The 18688-nt window shown below is 44.9% G+C and overlaps 1 protein-coding gene across 1 annotated transcript in view; it reads left to right on the top strand.

Moving 5' to 3' along the window:
• The window catches only part of ACACB (acetyl-CoA carboxylase beta), a 70093-nt gene continuing 51405 nt past the window's right edge, over positions 1 to 18688 (top strand). The window contains exons 1-6 of the mRNA XM_077835364.1: positions 1 to 602; positions 14964 to 15096; positions 16438 to 16576; positions 17056 to 17165; positions 18005 to 18086; positions 18465 to 18563. Coding sequence (XP_077691490.1) covers positions 1 to 602; positions 14964 to 15096; positions 16438 to 16576; positions 17056 to 17165; positions 18005 to 18086; positions 18465 to 18563 — 1165 coding nt within the window. The remainder of the gene's footprint in view (positions 603 to 14963; positions 15097 to 16437; positions 16577 to 17055; positions 17166 to 18004; positions 18087 to 18464; positions 18564 to 18688) is intronic.

Here is an 18688-nt window from a genome sequence, read left to right on the forward strand (position 1 = left end):
ATGGCAAATTCTCAGCCCATTAACCAGTTAAATTCAGAGACTGAGAGATCCAGTCCAGAGCTGCCAGCAGCCTCTGAAGACGAAGAGCAACCTTCAAAAGGATCAACATGCCAACTGCAGGAGAGGGCTGTACCAGCACTCCAGTCCACAGGGCCTGCTCAGACTTCACTGACCTCTGGACAAGTGTTCGTGGATGCCTTTCAGCAAGCAGCAAGTACGCTTTGGCAACACAAACTTCCAAATCTCCCTTCTTCCCCTGACGTGTCAGAGCCGGTACAAGATGTTCCAGAAAACAGTTTAACGGGGCCTTTATATCAAGTTGCGCTTCCTTCATCAAAGCAGCAGATGAAGCTAAAGAAGTCCATCTCCAGAGGAAACCAGGAGCAGTTTATAGAAAACACTCAGGTACAGCTCAAAAGGCAAGCAATGGCAAAATTTGTCCTGGGCTCTTTTGAAGATAACTCGTCTGATGATGAGCTGGTATCTGGATCCTTTAAAGTCACTAGCAGAAGTAGCATGGTGAGCGTTGGTTCCTCCTCCTCTTTTGAGTCCTTTTCGCTAATATCACTGTCAGAGACTGGATCTTCTTCCACAACCATGAGGTAAAGAGCCCTAAGATTTATTTCCAGCTTCTTTTGCTCAAAGCTATTTGTAAATAAGTGAGGGGGAATGTGGGAAGTAGGAGTCGGTGTATAAAATTAAAAATTACCCCCCAAATCCCAGCCCACTCCCATTTTACTGAAAATTGCTCTTTTTCTTTTAATGAAATTTTGTTTTTAAAAAGAAATGTTTTCTTTTCTGTTAACACAAGTCGGGTGCTGGAGTTTGAGTAGAACCTCGCTAACCCACACTTCTCTGGTCTGTGCATTTTAGAATTTTGCCCCCAAACATCAGGCAGTCCCTGCCCACATCTTAGCCAAGGTTTAAAAGAAGAGCCAGCGCTGTTGCAAACTTTTTAAATCTAAACCTGAGCTACACTTTGCAGCAGCGCGTGTGCTATTCTTTGTGAAATTGGGGCCTCACTCAATAATTTGCAATTGTCAGTGATTCCTAACAGTTGTCCTGGTCACTAGTGCAGATTTGCAAGGTTATGCTTGGAGAGGCTATTTATGTATATTACAACATTGCAATGTCCAACTTGCTGATGCATTAAATCTATTACTAAGTGGACTGGGCAGGTGGGGGATTAATAATGGGATATGAAACTGCAGAGTGTAGTCTGCCCAAACTTGACCCCTTCATGATAAGCCTTTAGGTGTACATATAGTTGGGGTTTTGAGGGGGCTTTCAGGTGAGCATGTAGGAGTATTTAGTACCCCTGTTTGAATTAGAAATGGGCCTGGATCCGGATCCTTGATCTAAAGAGGCCCCTAGCTGTGATCCTGATGCACATGTTGCTTCTCAGACCCATCTCTACTTTGAACTAAATGCCACCATGCACAGTATGTTGCTGATTTGGCTTCAAAATGGATATAAAATAATAAACTCAGTGCAGCTGTTTGAGGTGGTGTAGCCCCAAGAACTGTGTTCAGTGTCTGTGCAGAGAGTTTTCTCCTCTCTGCATGTGTTGCATACGTGTCATGGGAGCAGAGGTGCCTGAACAGTTCTGAAAGCACCTTATTCATGCTCAGACAGTGTCCCAGCTAAGCAGCTACACTTCACCAGTGTCAGCCCGCTCTTGCCAATGAGCACTTCTGTGACTTTTGTCTGAAGAGGGGACTTTTGTTTGATTAGAGAGTTGCAGCTTGGATGCAGCAACTAGAGAGGTCATCCTAGTTCTTGCTCTTACATGTCAAGAGGAAAAGATTTCAGCTGAATTAAGGAACGTAAAATGAGAGAAATAATACAAGGTGTACTTTAACCCTTGGACTGTGATGGGGGATGTAATTTGATAAATCAGCTTGACCCTGAGTTGCCCTGCCAACCTTTGTAGTTTTACAATCGTGTATGTGCGCTGACTGTGCAAAGGAGAGAAGAAAGTGACTATACACAAAGTTCTGTCAAAAGCACAAAGGAAACGTTGCAAAACATAGATTTTTTTTCTTCTAATCTTTCCAAGGTTGTTATAACAGATATTTATTGTCTGTTTAAAAATATCAGATGTAAATGTGCTTTTTTTTTTTTTTTTTGGTCCATTGGATGTGCCCCTTTAAACACAGTCACTAAAGTTAAAATCAGATCACTTCTTTTTCTCCCCTGCTTTTTCTTTCATTTTGGTTTTTCCCTTGTGTGCTTGTTGTGAGGTGGTGGTTGTTTTTTCTCTCTCCAAGTACGCCATCTGTTGGTCTGTGCAAACGTTGCTACCTTGTCACTGCCAATAGTCACCACATGGGCCAAAAATTTGCCCTCAGTTACCCTCAGTTGCCCTCAGTTACCCTCACTAGTGGCTTTGCATGGAGGTAACTAAGAGCAGAATTTCTCTCACTGGTGGGAGGATAAGACCATATTTAATAGAGGGGAACATCATCATGTATGTTACACTTACCTTAGAGTTTATCTGTGTGGTGTAAAAAGAAAAGGACTTAGTCTCTAAGGTGCCACAAGTACACCTTTTCTTTTTGCGAATACAGACTAACACGGCTGCTACTCTGAAATCTGTATGGTGTATTTGTTTTGCTCAGTAACTGCAGTTTTATTTGGATGACGTATCGGCATGATTTTTAGACACATTAAGCACACAGAATGAGTGCACAGTTAATGGCAACTTCATGTGCAAATATGGTGATTGCATATGTAATGCCGCCAGACCCTGGTCAGCGGTGAGCAGGATCTAACCTGGGACCTCCGTACATGAGCCTCTTCCGCGTGAGCTAAAAGCCAACTGGCTCTTAGCTAAGGCTGTAGAGCAGACTCATTTAACTCTCTCTAAGTGGTCTTGGTGCCACTAGATGGGACAGAACACCACACCTGGAAGTTGTGTGTGTTATACATATACAAATGTGCCTAGGAAAGCGGCAAAGAGTCCTGTGGCACCTTATAGACTAACAGACATATTGGAATATAAGCTTTTGTGTGTGAATACCCACTTCGTTGGATGCTCCAATACATCTGTTAGTCTATAAGGTGCCACAGGACTCTTAGTCTGGATCTGTAAAAGTGGCAAACACGGCTATCACTCTGAAATGTGCCTAGTTAGCCATTTCCCCCTGCAGTTCCTAACTTTTTTTTTAGATTGGTACACAGTTGTGTTAATATGCTTCATGCCTACGTGTTCTGAAAGTCTAGTCCCAACTGAGCATTATGGAATTTTAAGGAACTATTTTCAGTAATTATTCTAAATAAATTCGCAATGTGCTGTCGGGGGTAGGAGACCTTTATACTCTCCTACCAGCATCACTTAGGGAGATTTGGGCAGGAATAATTTAAACTTTTTTGCCCTTTTAAATTCAGGTGGAAATACAGCCTTGTACTGTGCAACTTAACTGTGTTATTCCCTGTCTTTGAACTACACCAAAAGTAATATTTAATTCAGAAATTTCCAACATTATTTGACTGTCTCTGTTTTGGGCTGGAGGGGCTGGGGAGAGGGATGTTACTCAGACACTGTAATGAGTAAATGAAGGCTACCTGCCAGGACCATTTCTCTGCTTTTTCACTTTGTAAACGCGTGGTTTCTGAGTGTGTTGAAATGACTACTGGCTGTTAATAAATGAATTGTATCCCTTTAAGGAATAGCAATAAGGTGACCTGGGGCTGAGCTAGCCTTGAGCAAAGGGCTGTTTTCCTTACATCTTGGATCAGCAGATTATAGCGGTTGTGCAGGGTTTGCTTGCTCTTTAGCTGCTGAATTGTTTCATTTGGTGTCCTTTAGAGGTAAGAGCTTTTAAAACTCTAAATGATAACAATATGCAGATGTGAGTGTTGGTGAACTGCTTGTGACCCAAAAGTGGGAGCATGTACCTTAAGTGATCACAGTGTTTGACTGTCTGGTGAAACTTGGGGCCTGATCACGTGAGGTGCTGAGCATCCTCCATTTCTGTTGAATCCAGGAACCACACCTTGCCAGGTCAGGTGCTTAGAATAAAGAGTCGCTGCTAGGAAAGGGGTCATTCATGTTAGGCTTTTATTTCACCTGTGTGTCATGCTGAGGGTCTGGGATCCCAAACACGTTATTTTTGTGTGTGATCTTTGGTGACAGGCTGTGTCCCTCATTCTTATCCGTGGAGATGGCCAGGCAGAATTTTATCTGCTGGCACCACTGCTTGGGGAAACCATCACTATCCTTCCTTCGGCAGCAAAGGAAACTGCCTTTGCTAGTGGAAGAATCATAAAGCAGAGTAAAAATATTTACATGTACAAATGTGGGAGAAGGTGTGTGAGGCCTGGTGGCTGGGCCAGGGAGTTGGGATTCCTAGGATCTGTTCCCAGCTCTGTCACCAGCTGCCTGTGATGACCTTGAGCAGGTTCACTTCATCTTCCTGTACCTCAGTTTCTAATGATGCAGATCTAACTTGCAGGCAGGGTTATGAGGATGAGTGAATTGGTGTTTGTAAATTATCCTGAAATCCAGAGAGGAAAGCTGCTGGTGTTAATGGGATCAAATCCACAGCCCTCCTTGGACAAAACAATCAAGAGCAAGAGCTGCAGATTTGGCCCTATCTGTTACATATTATTTAATAACGTGTATTTCTAAAGAGCTTCTTGCTGAGGCACTTGAGGTGCTGAGCAAATGAATGGGACGTGAGACAATTAAAACAGCTTACAAACTAGATGGTGCTGTTATTGCAGTAAAGTGCAGATTATGTGCTTGGAACAAAGTGCCCTCATTTTAAAAAAGAGGGGTCTTGCCTGGGGTTTGGTCTTAACACTTTGGGTTGCCTATTGCTAAAAAGTGAGACTGATTAAGATGTGTGGCAAGTCAGAGGGGGTGGGTGGGATCCATACCCTTGTGGCCGCTAGAGCAAAACCCTCCTTGCTCATCCACCTTATGCGTAAAGAGGGAAGGCACATGCAGTGGCATTACCAGAGTGAAAAGAAAAGGAGTACTTGTGGCACCTTAGAGACTAACCAATTTATTTGAGCATGAGCTCTCGTGAGCTACTTGCATCCGATGAAGTGAGCTGTAGCTCACGAAAGCTCATGCTCAAATAAATTGGTTAGTCTCTAAGGTGCCACAAGTACTCCTTTTCTTTTTGCGAATACAGACTAACACAGCTGTTACTCTGAAACCTGTCATTACCGGAGTGCTGATCCTCCCCAGGCACCTTGCCAGCAGGGCTGATGCTGTCTCTACGGTGACCTATATCAGCCCTGATGCTGCACCATTCACTTCAGTGCGCGCAGGATCCAGGCCCCAGGGCATGTAGGATGGGTGCAATGTGCTCACAGCCGCTTGCAATAGCGTTTGTTCCTCTTCCACAGCCTGAGAACAGGGACATGGGTAGGAATAACTTTCCCTGTCACACGGTGAAGGGATCATTAATTTAACCCCCTCCCAGTGCTGAGCATCCAGCTTTTCAGTATATCTGGGAGCAGACTAGCCATGAAACAATGAATCAGATAGACCTATCTGTATTCGTTTACCAGGAAGGGGAACTTGCTCTTCAGATAAGGCACTTTGCTGTGTCAGTGCTTTTCAGTTTCTAGGGCTGGGCTTGCTGTGAAGGTGGGATCTGGAGTCAGACATGGACTCCTGCAAGGTGTTTGATTGGGGTTTGGACCCAGAGTGACAGTTCAGGCCCCACTCTGCCCATTGCATCTGTTCTCGCCCTGAATGTAAATTGTCATTGACATGAGCTGGCCCCCTGCTCTGATATGAGCCCGTTATACATGATAAGGCTGATAGGAATAGATTGCAGCATGAAACAAAAATAAAATCCAGTCTTTCAAATCCCTATTCAAACCCACTTCTGCCATGATGCCTGGAAGAACTTAACCAATGTTTCATGGCTAAGCTAGGCAGAGGTCTTCATTTGTTTATGTAATTATAACATTTGCTAAAAGGTAGCAAATGACATTGTCCATAACATCATATGGACTTGATTCTCTTTCTCTCCTGCCCTTTGTATGTCGTCCTTTGTCTTGGTCTGTGAACTCTTCTGGGTGGAGACCATGGCTAGCTGTGTTGATGCACCACATTGGAAACACCTGCTTTGATGCAAGTTTATGTCACTTGAACCCAGTCAGGAAATGCAACTGTTCAGACTCCAGATCAAGGTGATGTCTCTGCCTTTACACATACACTATAGTAGGGTAGAGCTGGGTTCCTCCCCCTCCTCCCACCCCATCCCTATTTCGATTTTGCAAAACAAAACTCTGGCCTCTGTAGGTGTCTGGTAAAGGTGAAACTGCTACTGTTGCTTTAAGAGAGAAGTGAATGGAGGCAGCCCGAGGTCATTTCAGAAAAGTTTCTAATCTGTGCCACAGGGTGCTGCTAGAGAGTTCGCTGTTATTACGACTCTAGCTGCCTGGGGAAGGGGAAGAAAGACGGAGAAATGGAGGAGGAAGAGGAAGCCCCCGAGATGGACTCTGCAATGGGACCCTAATCACACATTGAATTCCAGAATGGAGGGAGAGGATGGGTCCAGCCTCAGCTGGTTCCAGTGTTTGAGAAGGTTGGCACCAAGGGCAAAAGAAATGTTCTGCCTTGGGTACCTTGAAAAGGGGATCAGGACTTCAAGGCAGAATGTAAATTGCTGAGCAGCTGCAACTTTTCTCTGCTTAGCAAAACAACAGGCCGCTGCTGCTCCTTTCCGATATGCTTCTAGGGTTTTTCTTTACCAGGTTCCTAGTTCTGAGTGTAGTTCCAGCTATGAATCCTTGTACTTGTTGAGATGCGTGCAGAGAAGCACTCCTTGAAAGTTAACGGTAGCCAGGCATTGTTCCCTAACATTGTCTCCTGCACACTGCATTGTTGTTTTTATTTTCTCATTGAAATGTGAAAGTTAATGAATGTTTGTCCAGTGATTTGAATTTATAGAGCAATCCATGTACTTAGAGAGATTAAGGCAGCAGATTTTCTTATGCAACTTTTTCTCTTTAGTTTTCTGAGTGTGGTAGTGAGTTATATCTGGTTTGTTTGTTTTTTTTCCCTGCACAGTGAAAAATATTTTTGTGGCATTTAATTTTTTTTTCTGCGTTTGTGAGAGCTGCTGTCAGATTAAAAATAAATTATTTGAAAAACAAACCCAACTTCCCTGTATTACCTGTTCATTTATTAAAGCTAAAATCTTGTAAAATGAAACTTTTTTATAGTTTGTTTTCTTTGAATTTCAGGCATCTGGGACGATGAAAAATGAACTGGTCAGTTTCTCTTTAGATACTGGGTTGTCATCATGTTGTCCTGTTCTAGCATTGCACTGCATTGCTTGGGTTCTACCCAGTGCGGGCTGGGGTTGATGTTGAAACAGTTCTTACTGAAATATAAGAGTATTTTGGGGGTTTGGGAGAGGGAAGGGAAGGGAATCTGTGCACATTAGCTTTATTGTTGAGTTAGCAACCCATTCATAACTTTATTGCAAATCTCATTATTTGGTGCTTTTTCTTAAAGCTCCACCTCCTGGAGTTATTTTCTTATGCGAGAATCTCTGATTTCATTGGGGGAAGGGTGGGGAGTACATTTCTAGCCTGTAAGGTTGCAGGAAAAAAAACTTAAAAATATGAGCTCTGGATTCTCAAAATCCAGAAGGCAATTAAAAGAACCCAGAGTGTAGTATTTTAAAAAAATAGTGGCATTTGTAAGCCACTCTTATGACTTTTGAATGCTTGCGGTTGACACTCCTCGGATAAACAATCTGAATATCTGGGCTTTAAAGCTATTTGTAGCCTTTTTGATCATTAGCATTAAGTACTAAAGGATTCCCATCCATGAAATTTACAAGAGACTGTTGTGTGAACAGGATTTGCAAAGGAAGGGATTCAGTCCTACAAAGCCCTTGCAAATGAACTTCTTGACTGGAGTTAAAGTGAGTACAAATTGCTCTTATGAGTAAAGGCTCTGACAGTGGGGAGGCAGCATTCTGCCCACTATTGCAGTATTTAGTGACTGATAGGAAAATGAGATTGATTCTGTCAATGTGTTTGATTTCCTGTTCAGAACTACATGCTTGTTTTTCTTATGTGTCTTACGCACAAAGAGCATAATTTATTTGATTGTTGCATGCTGATTTCATGACTAGCAAGTGCTCTGACTCTACAGTCTGATCTGCGTGGGCAGGGCAATGCTTACTTCAAAGTGCCTTTCTGGCCCAGGAGGTCCTTTCTTGCTTCCATGGAAAAAACAACAAAGTATGCAGCAGAGAAGTAGGATGGTCTTGTAGATTGAGCATCTGGTCATTGAGGAACTGGCAGCTGGTCCCAGCACTGCTGTTGATTTGCTGCATGTCCCTTGGGCAAGTCACATAGCATCTCTGTGCCGGAAGGAAGGTGTGCACTTAAAACACTGCAGCGCTTCAGTGAAGATGCTCCTATGTTGATAGGAGAGTTTCTCTTGTTGGTGTCGCTAATCCACCTCCAGGAGAGGCAGTAGCTATGGGAGAAGCCCTGCATGTCTTACACCAGTGGTTCTCAAACTTCTTTTTTCGCGGACCACTGAAAATTGCTGAGGGTCTTGGCGGACCACTTTATGATCTTTCCAAATGTTGTTTGTATCATTAGCTAACTGTTGTAAAGCACTTTGGATAAAAGTACTATATAAAAAAAACCTTAATAATTAACGTTTCCCCCCCCCCACAAATAAAAGCACTCAACTCGTATTTTACTATCAGTAGTCTTCCCTTTCTAATGTGATGGTTGTGCCCTCTCTCCCCCCGCCATGGCAGCCCCTGAGCTGGGGCTGGGAAGGAGGGGGAGAGGGGTGTCTCTCCCCTGCCATGGCAGCCCCAGAGCTGGGGAAAGTTGCCTCTTTCTCTGGCCGCCACAGCCCCCTCTTCTCACCCCACTACCCCCTGCCACCTACCCTGTATTTCCCCCAAGGCCACCACCTCACTTTACATGTCCAGGCACCTAATTAGTGAAGCCATGCCTGCATGGCTCCACTGATTAGGTGGGTTGCCCTTCATTCTCTCGTGTGCGGCCACCCAGGCACGCACCTTAGAGGGAACTATCCGCAGACTGCCTGAATGGAGCTCGCAGACCACAGTTTGAGAACCTCTGTCTTACACCATGGCTTAGATGGTTAAAACTGTGTTACTCAGGGGATGTGGTTTTTTTTCCTCACCCTTGAGCAAAGTAGTTATACCTGGGAAAGTTTATCATGTAGACCTGGCCTCAGGCTCCGCTTTTGTGACTTGGAGATAAGAAAGGCCTCCCACATAGCGGGGTTGTGAGGTTTAATAACTGTTTGCAAAGTAATTTGAGACCCTTGTGTGAAAGGTCACAAGTAGGTGAAAAGTGTGATTTATAGTAAAAGTATTTGTGTCTAGCTGTGTCTGTTCCTACTGCCCAATTGCTGCCTGATGTTATTGAATTCATGAGTGTTTAGTTTCCTCTCTGTCCCTTCTAAAATACAGCTTGCACCTTCCTCCTTTTACTCCCTCACCCCACTTTTTAGCTTTTATGCTTTTGATTTCAACAATGCCCATTTCTCAGAAGCCAAGCTGTTCATTATACCGTATGCAGTGTAGCTGTAGCCGTGTCAGTCCCACTATATTAGAGACACAATGTGGGTAAGGTAATATGTTTTATTGGACCAGCTTCTGTTGGTCAGAGAGACAAGCTTTTGAGCTACACAGAGTTGTTCTTCAGGGCTCAGAAATGTATTCAGAGTGTCACAGCGAAATACAAGGTGGAACAGATTGTTTAGCATAAATAGTTAACACACATTTCAAGGGATCATTCAAGCTGAAGTGGCCCGTTAACACCCCTCCAGTCATCAGAGGATAGGCAGCGGGAGCAGCTGGGTGGGGGGTTGTTAGCAGGTTACAAATTGTTGTAATAAGCCATAAATCCAGTGTCTCTGTTCAGTCCATGAGTTTTAGGGTCTAGAAAAGTTATGAATGTAAGATCCCAGCCTCATCTTTTGAAAGCATTGTGCAGGTTTCCTTTGAGGATGAGGACTGAGAGATCAGCTGTAGAGTGATCGCTTTGAGAGATGTTTTCACCCACAGGTGATAAGTTGTTTTTGTCTTATATCATTTTCTGGTGTGGGTTCATTCGGGAGTGCAGTGATTGTCTGGTTTTGGGGCAGTTGCTGTTGGGGCAGTTAGTGCATGGACGAGGTATACCACATATTGTGATAGGCATGTGTAGGACCCAGGGATCTTGAAAGGTGTGTTGGGGGTGGTGTCTATCATTGTAGCAGTGGAGATATGTCTGCAGGCTTTGTTCTGGCTGGGTCTGGTGCTGTGTTGAGTTGGTGTGTCTGGTCTGTGTTTTTACCATCTGATGGGTACTCGGAAGGTGACAGTCAACGTGGCAGTACTTTCAGTACTCCTGGGGGCACCTCTGTAGATTGTAAAAACAGTTTACTCAAAGCCTTAGCTCGTCTAGCAGCTGCAGTTGGAAAGATTAGAAGCGCAAGGTGCAGGAGTTCTGGGCGGAGCAGCAGCAGGAAGATACGAGGCATCAAGAACTGAGATCAGTTGCTGACTGGGTCAGATGGTATTTAGATAAGCTATTACCAGCAGGACAGTGGGGTGGGAGGAGGTATTGTTTCATATTCTCTGTGTGTATATAAAGTCTGCTGCAGTTTCCACGGTATGCATCCGATGAAGTGAGCTGTAGCTCACGAAAGCTCATGCTCAAATAAATTGGTTAGTCTCTAAGGTGCCACAAGTACTCCTTTTCTTTTTGCGAATACAGACTAACACGGTTGTTACTCTGAAAGCAGTAATAGAGAAGACTAAGTGATGGGGCTGAGCAAGGGACAGAAGCAAGACAGCAGGGTTGGAGGGATTTTATTGTATTCCTAATAGGATCTTATACACAACTCCTGACAGGCTGGAGCAACAAGCCCTAGACTGAAATAATTCTGCCATAAGCTGCTGTTATCGGCCAATCTCTCTGAAGGCACAGTGGTTCTGGTGATGATAGCTAATATGGAGCTATGTAGGGAACAAATGTAAATTCATGTGCCGTGCTTGGGGCAGTGGCCTGGGCTAGTTTAGTATCATTGCAAGATGTAGGAGGGTGATAAACTGAGATTCTAACAAGGTCTGCTAGCAAAAGGGTGACCAGAAGGTGACCACATTTAACGTATGGATTGTTGTGTGCTTTGCTAATGGGAAAACTGTAGGGAATTTTTCTGTGATGGCTTCATACTCCCCCTAATATTGTCTAATTTTATGCACAGTCCAAAGTGTTATTTATACTTGTGACCAAAGAATTGTTGGCTGTATCCTGTCAGTTGATCCTCTTCCAGTGCTGTTTAAGAATAAGAGGCAGTTAGGAACTTGCTAGGAAAGTTGACAGTCCCATCTAAAGCTGTGGAACAGATTCACCCTGAACATTGTGTTTTTCATTGGTTGAAAGTCCTGTAACTTTAATCAATGGTTCTGATATTAAAATGTCAATCCAGCTTTAATTTCCTTTTTAATGTGGGAGGAACTTTCCCATGTTTTAAAGGGCATGCGGAAATGTCAGGATTTCTCAGTAGCAGCAACAGAGAAATGTTGCAATTAATGCAACTTGTGCAGGAAAAAATTAACGATGTAACCCATTCAACTTAATTTTCATAGTTGAGAACTGGATCCCATCCGTGCTGCATGACTGAACCTGTTTCAGTTGTTAAGATAAGGAGTACTTGTGGCACCTTGGAGACTAACCAATTTATTTGAGCATAAGCTACAGCTCACGAAAACTTATGCTCAAATAAATTGGTTAGACTCCAAGGTGCCACAAGTACTCCTTTTCTTTTTGCAAATATAGACTAACACGGCTGTTACTCTGAAAGTTGTTAAGATATTATTGCATTATAACTGGGTCCCCACACAGCGTGAGATTCACAGTGTAGATCAACCCATAGGTCCCTAAATGCAGAACAGAGCACACAATTGGGTGCCTTAATTTAGATGCCCAAGTTTGATAAATGGTCTTCTCATATCGCAGCTGTAATGAGATGTTTAAAATTGGCATAATGATTCTCTGTATCACTTTGCTTCTTATTTATTACAGTTCTTATTTATTTTTCTATATATAGTATTCAGAACAATGAAGTCAAGGCATGTGTACTATAGACACATTCATCAATAACTTACTGTTTTAGTGGTTCACATATAGCTTTCCAGATGTTAAGACTGAGATTTAATGTTTCTGAATCTCCTAGTGTGAAAGCTTTGTTGTGATTTTAAATATTCTCTTATATATTTCTAGTATCTGAGGCCTTCTGTGCGCTTTCTCTGCATGGCAGTTGCTGGAATACTAGACAGAGGTTCAGAATATTTAGATCTGGTTGAATCACAAAGGAGAAAATTATGAAAAATTTAATTGAAAGTGTTTATGTTAAAACTTGCTGGCTGAACTATTTACAAATAATAATTTTGATCAGCTCTAGGTGCAGTGAAGAAGCAGCTGTTCTCTGGATGACATGCTTTGCTTGTTCCTGTCCTATCTGTGTGTCAGGCTCGTTTGCATAAGTTGCCCCCTACAAGAAACACTGTGGTCCAGCAGACAGGGCGTTGGCCCCTGGGAGACCTGCTTTCAATTCCTGGCTCTCCTACTGACCTGCTGTGTAACCTAGACCCCCTCTGTTTCCTCTCTCACCCTTTGTCTGTTTAGAGTGTAAACTCTTTGGCGCAGGGCTAGTATCTTACACGACAGGGCTCTGTTCTCCACTGTGACCTGTACTGGTACTGTAGTACCAATGCTAACGTCACACCTCCCCTCCAAGCAGAGCAGCACAGTATTTTAAACCAAAGCAAAAATTAAACTCCAGACTCACAGCAGAACAGAGTGGAAGCAACATTTGTAGACAAGGGAAGCGCCACCAGCAGCCATGCTATGCTTGGGAAGTATTTCACAGTGTGGCCAGAATTCTGTCACATAAGGCACAGTGAGTTCAGTATCTCCTGTTTGCATCAATGCTCTCCTGGCCCATGTGCTTCACTATTCCTGTCCAAGGCAGCCTCGTTCCGAATTTATTCAGTAACCAGTAGTGGACTACTTCAGTTACAAGATGCAACTGTATGAGAGTGAATCTCAACCCCCATGTGCTAGATGTGGGTGTGTTGTGGTCTGCACCAGGCCTGGCCAACAGAGGATCTGGGTGGATCCTCGTTTTGAAGCCTTCCCAGCTCATTGAACGATTGTAACACACACAGTATTGATCGTAAAAAATGAAGCTGTTTAGGCCGCTAGCTTTTCCTTTCCCTCTTTGGAGAGCCAGTCGTTGGCCTCGAATCAGGCCTTACTTCTCTTTTTTGTTTTTTTTAACTGAAAGCTTAGGTCATGCTTACTTGAGAGGTCTGTTCTCAAACGTGTGGAACTTTGATTGTTCTCTTGCCTAAGGAACAGGAGTCAAAGATCAGGCCCCTGCTTGGGAAGAGCCAAATCCCAGATCCTGTGCGCAGCCTGAGACATTGGGAGTCTGTCTGCAGGGGAGTATCATGGGGGTGCAGAGAGTGGCGTGGGGAGTGAAGTTGACTGATCTGTGAAAAAGGAAATTGCTAGCCATGCACCTCTCCAGCTCACCTCTCAAACTCTCCCCCCCCACACACACACCAGTTAGGGGGAGGGAAATGCCTACAGAGGTGTGTTCCCCAGCCTCTGCGTGGGTTCCCTGTACTGCCTTCCCCCCACCTGCCTGTGCAAGAGAACTGTACTGATTCCACTGCCTTCTGTTCCTGCCAAGGTAGAGGTACAGAGTGTGTGGAGCAGGGGGCAGGACTTGCCTCTGAAGACTTGACCTGTGCTGAATCTGTCTTGATGCTACAGAAGGCTCAAACGCTAAGCATACCTTGGATGAGGGGAAGGTGGACACGTGATGGGATCTGGGATCCGGAAAGGTCTTGCTATGTAACTGTGCTAACTGAACTTCAGTGCCCGGTTTGGCATGGAAACCGAATGCTTTCCTGCCAGGAAATGACTCTTTCCCCCATGGAGTTCAGTTAGTTGACAAAAAGTTGCCTCAGCACCCTCTGTAGCTGAAGAGACTCTGTGTGTGTGTGTGTGTGTGTGTGTGTGTGTGTGTGTGTTAATAAGTCTCTGAAGTTTAGCAAGGGACTTCGCTCTTGCTGTCGATTGTTGAGTACACTCTGCATTTTGTCACCCCTGGGTTCTTCCTGTTTCTCTTGCTTATGAGCAGAGCATAGGCACGTTGCCAGCATTGTGTACTCTGTGAATCTTTGTCAGGCAGGAAGCGGATTAGTATTTGTCATGGCACTGTTGTTCTCCCGATGGTAGCTACACACACACTCGACCTTGTCCGTCAACAGTCCTGAAATTCCCCAGTGATTTTGGATGTGTGCGCGTCTGTGGTCTGAAATGCAAACACCAGGATGGCTCTCAGCCTCTCTTAGAGTATCTGTGTAGAGATAGAACATCTCTCCTAGCAGCACAGTTGCCTTTTATCAATGGTTTTGAAATCAGTGACACAAAGCCAAGGTCTTGGGCACTTGGCATCATTAAAGATATCCTGTCACTTTGCATAAGAGTAGGGGATTCAGCCCTGACAAATTACATTTTGCTTACCTAAATTTACTGCTCCCATGCCTCTCAATTGAGTACAGTGTTCTCCTTCACCCCTTGTTCAGTGTGCCATTTAAACAGCTGCTGTGTTCTGTCTCAAAAGTGTCTGCATATTGGTAAAGCAATCCTTTATATCCCGTATTTACCTCTTCTGGGGTGTACGAGTTAACTGATGGCTGTTCATTGCTTTGAGACCCTTGGTTGGAGGAGCAAAGTATTACTGCGATGGTTTGTTTTTCATCTTAAGTTTTAGGCTGTTGCATGGCTTGCCAAATTCATTCCTTCTCAGAGTCCCAAGCCTGACATCAATCTGACTCTGCCCTTCTGAACTGTTGGTGTATCTAGACAGCAGCCTTGCTTTGATGATGATTTTTAAACCTGTTGTTTTGTATCTGATTCAGGCCTAGCATGTCAGGACTGCACCTGGTCAAGAGAGGCCGAGAGCAGAAGAAGCTGGATCTCCAGAGGGATTTCACTGTGGCCTCACCTGCTGAGTTCATGACTCGTTTTGGGGGGAACCGCATTATTGAAAAGGTACCTTGGCCTTAGCCCAGCCCAGTGCATGCTCTCGGGGACGTCTGGCTTCCTAGCTCTCTTTGCAGTTGGGATGCTGGTTTCCTGAACAGTTCTTATATTCTGTAGGGTCCTGGCATGGAGGTTCCGAGGATATTAACATAGGTCAGTTATGTCAAAGCACCATTAAGCATCAAAATGGACCCTACAAATACAAAACTCTTTGGAACTCCTTAGAGATGTCTCCTATATGCAGTTTTTTGCTTCTTTCCTCCCTTGGTACGTGTGTGCGAACCCGCTTCTCCCTTGTCCCTGCTGATTGCCTGAAGGTTCCTTCCTTTTTTCTTTTCATTGTAAACCTCAACTCTTGACTTCCAATGTTGCGTCCAACACCTTTCTAGAGGGTGCTACCTGTTGAAGCCAGTCAGTGCTGTGCTCTCGGTCCTCAGAGAAAGGGCTTCTGCAGAGCTTTGTGAGGTATTTTATTCCTTCCCATGCCCAGGGCTGGGCGGTGCCTTGTGTTATGCTTGAATCAGCCAAGTTGTTCTTGTCAAAATTATTTCTCACCATCCCAAAAGTAAAGCTTTTTGGCTAAGACTCGACATCATGAAGACTGGCAGTCAAGTCACAGCTTTGAGAAACCATGTTTGTTAGAAACATTGATCTTGTCTCAACTTCAGCATTCGCAGGCAGCCTGCTCCTGAACTGGTTTCGTTTGATGGGAACAGACATCGCAATTAATTGTTAGTGAGTGGCTGAGAGTCATTTTAGGGTGTTTATGAATTGTATTGCAGACATTGGGCCAGTTTCTGATCTCCATTGTGCCTGGAATAAATCCAGAATAACTACTTTGACTTCAGTGGAGTAACCAAGAGCAGAATTTGACCTCATATTTCAGCTTTTTCTCATTTGTGTAGAAACGGTAACTAGCCTAATGCTTCCTTCATTTGGAGACTTCCTGCAAAAGTTCAGCTCTTGGAAAGGAGCTGTTGTGAACTTTCTGGGCTGTTATAATGTGTCTGTCCCTGTATTCTGCTATTCTACTCTCTCTACAACCATGAAACTCCCATGTCAATAACACTACTGTGTGTGTAATGACCAACATACATGTTACTACGTAACTCCCTTCCAGTGATCTAAAGTCTGCAATTTTGGTGTCTTGGCAGAATTTTGAATAAGGTACCAGCCTTTTAACCATTCCCATAGCTGTGCATTAGGGCCAGATGTTGCAAGGTGCTGGGTGCCCTCGTCTCAGTTTTCAGGGGAAATGAAGGGTCTCTCTGCCTTTTGCAGGTTTGAGTCCAGCCAGATCCAAACACCTGCCTCTGACCCCTGTGTTCCTTTCTGCCTTCTTGCTTCCAGGTTCTGATTGCAAATAATGGCATTGCTGCTGTGAAGTGCATGCGCTCCATCCGCAGGTGGGCCTACGAAATGTTCAGAAATGAGCGAGCAATTCGATTTGTTGTCATGGTTACACCTGAAGATCTTAAAGCGAATGCAGGTAAGTCCTAGGTCCATAAAATCTAACCAATACCTGACATTTGCGTTCCCTCTTTCCTTGCGGTACCTATTGCAAACATCTCCTGATAGGCACCAGTGCTGTTGCTGCCTCTTTGTTCTCGCCTCGGCATCACCTGGGAAGTTGTGTAGTGACTGGTTTTAGTCAGAGGCCATTCTGCACAAACACCTGCAGTCATGAGCCAGGGCATCTCCCAGTGTTTTCAGAGTTTCTCCTTTGCATGGACAATAGGATCAGACCAACTGATAGATTTAGCCTCTTCCCCTCCTCGGGTTCTAGAAGCGTAGTTGCTTTGCAATATATAGTGATGTGTGCAGCTTGTCATGGCTGCAGTTCCCTGGGGGAGCAGCCATAATAGGAGCTGAAGTTGTCAACTCTGATGCAGTCAGTTTGCTATGCATGTTACCCCCCCAACCAGCCCACTGCTCTGTACACTACCATGAATGGGCTCTCTCTTCCAGAATACATCAAAATGGCTGATCACTATGTTCCCGTCCCTGGGGGAGCCAACAACAACAACTATGCCAATGTAGAGCTGATCGTGGATATTTCCAAGAGGATTCCGGTGCAGGTACAAGCAGCTCACAGGGGGTTGGCTTTCATGGGCTAGGGATGGTCACACAAAAGTTATGAACCTGAAGCTCAGGAATCCTCCTGGGCATATTTGATGGTCTGGAAATGGGTCCTGGCATTAGGCAGGTAATTCTGGGGGGACAACCGGAGATCTTAGGGCCTGCCAGTGCCTGTACAAATGAATGGAAAGATTCCCGTTGGCTTCAGTGGGCAACAAGAGAGAATGGAATGTGTCTGCAGAGCTGAGGCTCTGGCTCCTGACTGGGGGGTAATTATTTGCAGTGCCTAGCACTGTGGCAGCAAAGGGGGTCTCCTGGCTAAGTTACAAACAGAAATGGCTCTGGAACCATCCCTGCTCTTTCTGTTACACAAATGACCTTCAAAGCCCGGAGCAGACCCGTACCTTGGTCTGTGCCCTCAGAGGTGCCACTTTGGTGCTGTGGCATGAGGGGGAAGGTGCCACCGGGCTAGGTGGCCCCTCTGTTTAGCGTACCATGGCTCCATCCTTTGAGGAACTGAGAACAAGAGCACCCACTGATTGCTACCACCATGACAGGACAGAGTGGGAGGGGTTGAATCCTCAGGTAAATGGCTCCCTGACCACTTAGGCCTTTAAAGACTGTGACTAATACTCTTACTCTCGAAGGGGAACAGGTGGATTGTAGAGAGAGGCCAAAACTGTGGTTAGGACTTTGAAGTTTGAAGGTGTTGGGATCCATGCTGTTGATCTGCGCCTGTCTCTATTAGAGGGCAGCACAGGCTGCTGTGAGGGAAAGATGGGAGGACACTTGTGCGGACAGCTATCCTCACACACTCACTGCTTTTCTTTCATCGCAGGCCGTGTGGGCTGGCTGGGGCCATGCTTCTGAAAACCCTAAGCTTCCGGAGCTGCTGCAGAAACATGGGGTGGCTTTCCTAGGTAGGGTTCTTGCTTTTTCCCCTCAATGCAGCCCTCTGCTTAAACCAGCAAAACCCACCACTGTCCAAGGGCGTCTCATACACTAAGTTAGCAAATGTGTTAGTGTCCTTGGCTTCTGGTGGGCACCACTATTTCAGAGTGTGGTGTCTGTGTGTATTGGCCCTACACACTAGTCTACTAATGTAGGGACTCTCAAGCCAGGGTTCATGGAGACTTTCCAGTTACATTCCCCATAATGTGTGCTTGTACTCAGTTGTGTTTGATGCGGGTGGAGGGTGGGTGGGATACGGAGTTCTTTGTCTCCCCTTGAAAAGGGACCCACTACTGCTGTGAGTTTGAGGCACTGACTTCATGTTTTTGTTTCCTGCTGGCTTTAAGGTCCTCCCAGTGAAGCCATGTGGGCTTTGGGAGATAAAGTGGCTTCCACCATTGTAGCCCAGACTGTCCAGATCCCCACGTTGCCGTGGAGCGGAAGTGGTAAGAATGCCTTCTGCATGAGATATGCTTTTTCTGAACTTGGCTTGTGTCAGATTTATTTGGGTGTTTTCTGTCAAACTTAGAAGGGAAAAAGTGGGGATCCTCCTAGCCAACGGGACAGATCT

This window comes from Eretmochelys imbricata, chromosome 15 (assembly GCF_965152235.1).
Source record: "Eretmochelys imbricata isolate rEreImb1 chromosome 15, rEreImb1.hap1, whole genome shotgun sequence".
NCBI lineage: Eukaryota > Metazoa > Chordata > Testudines > Cheloniidae > Eretmochelys > Eretmochelys imbricata.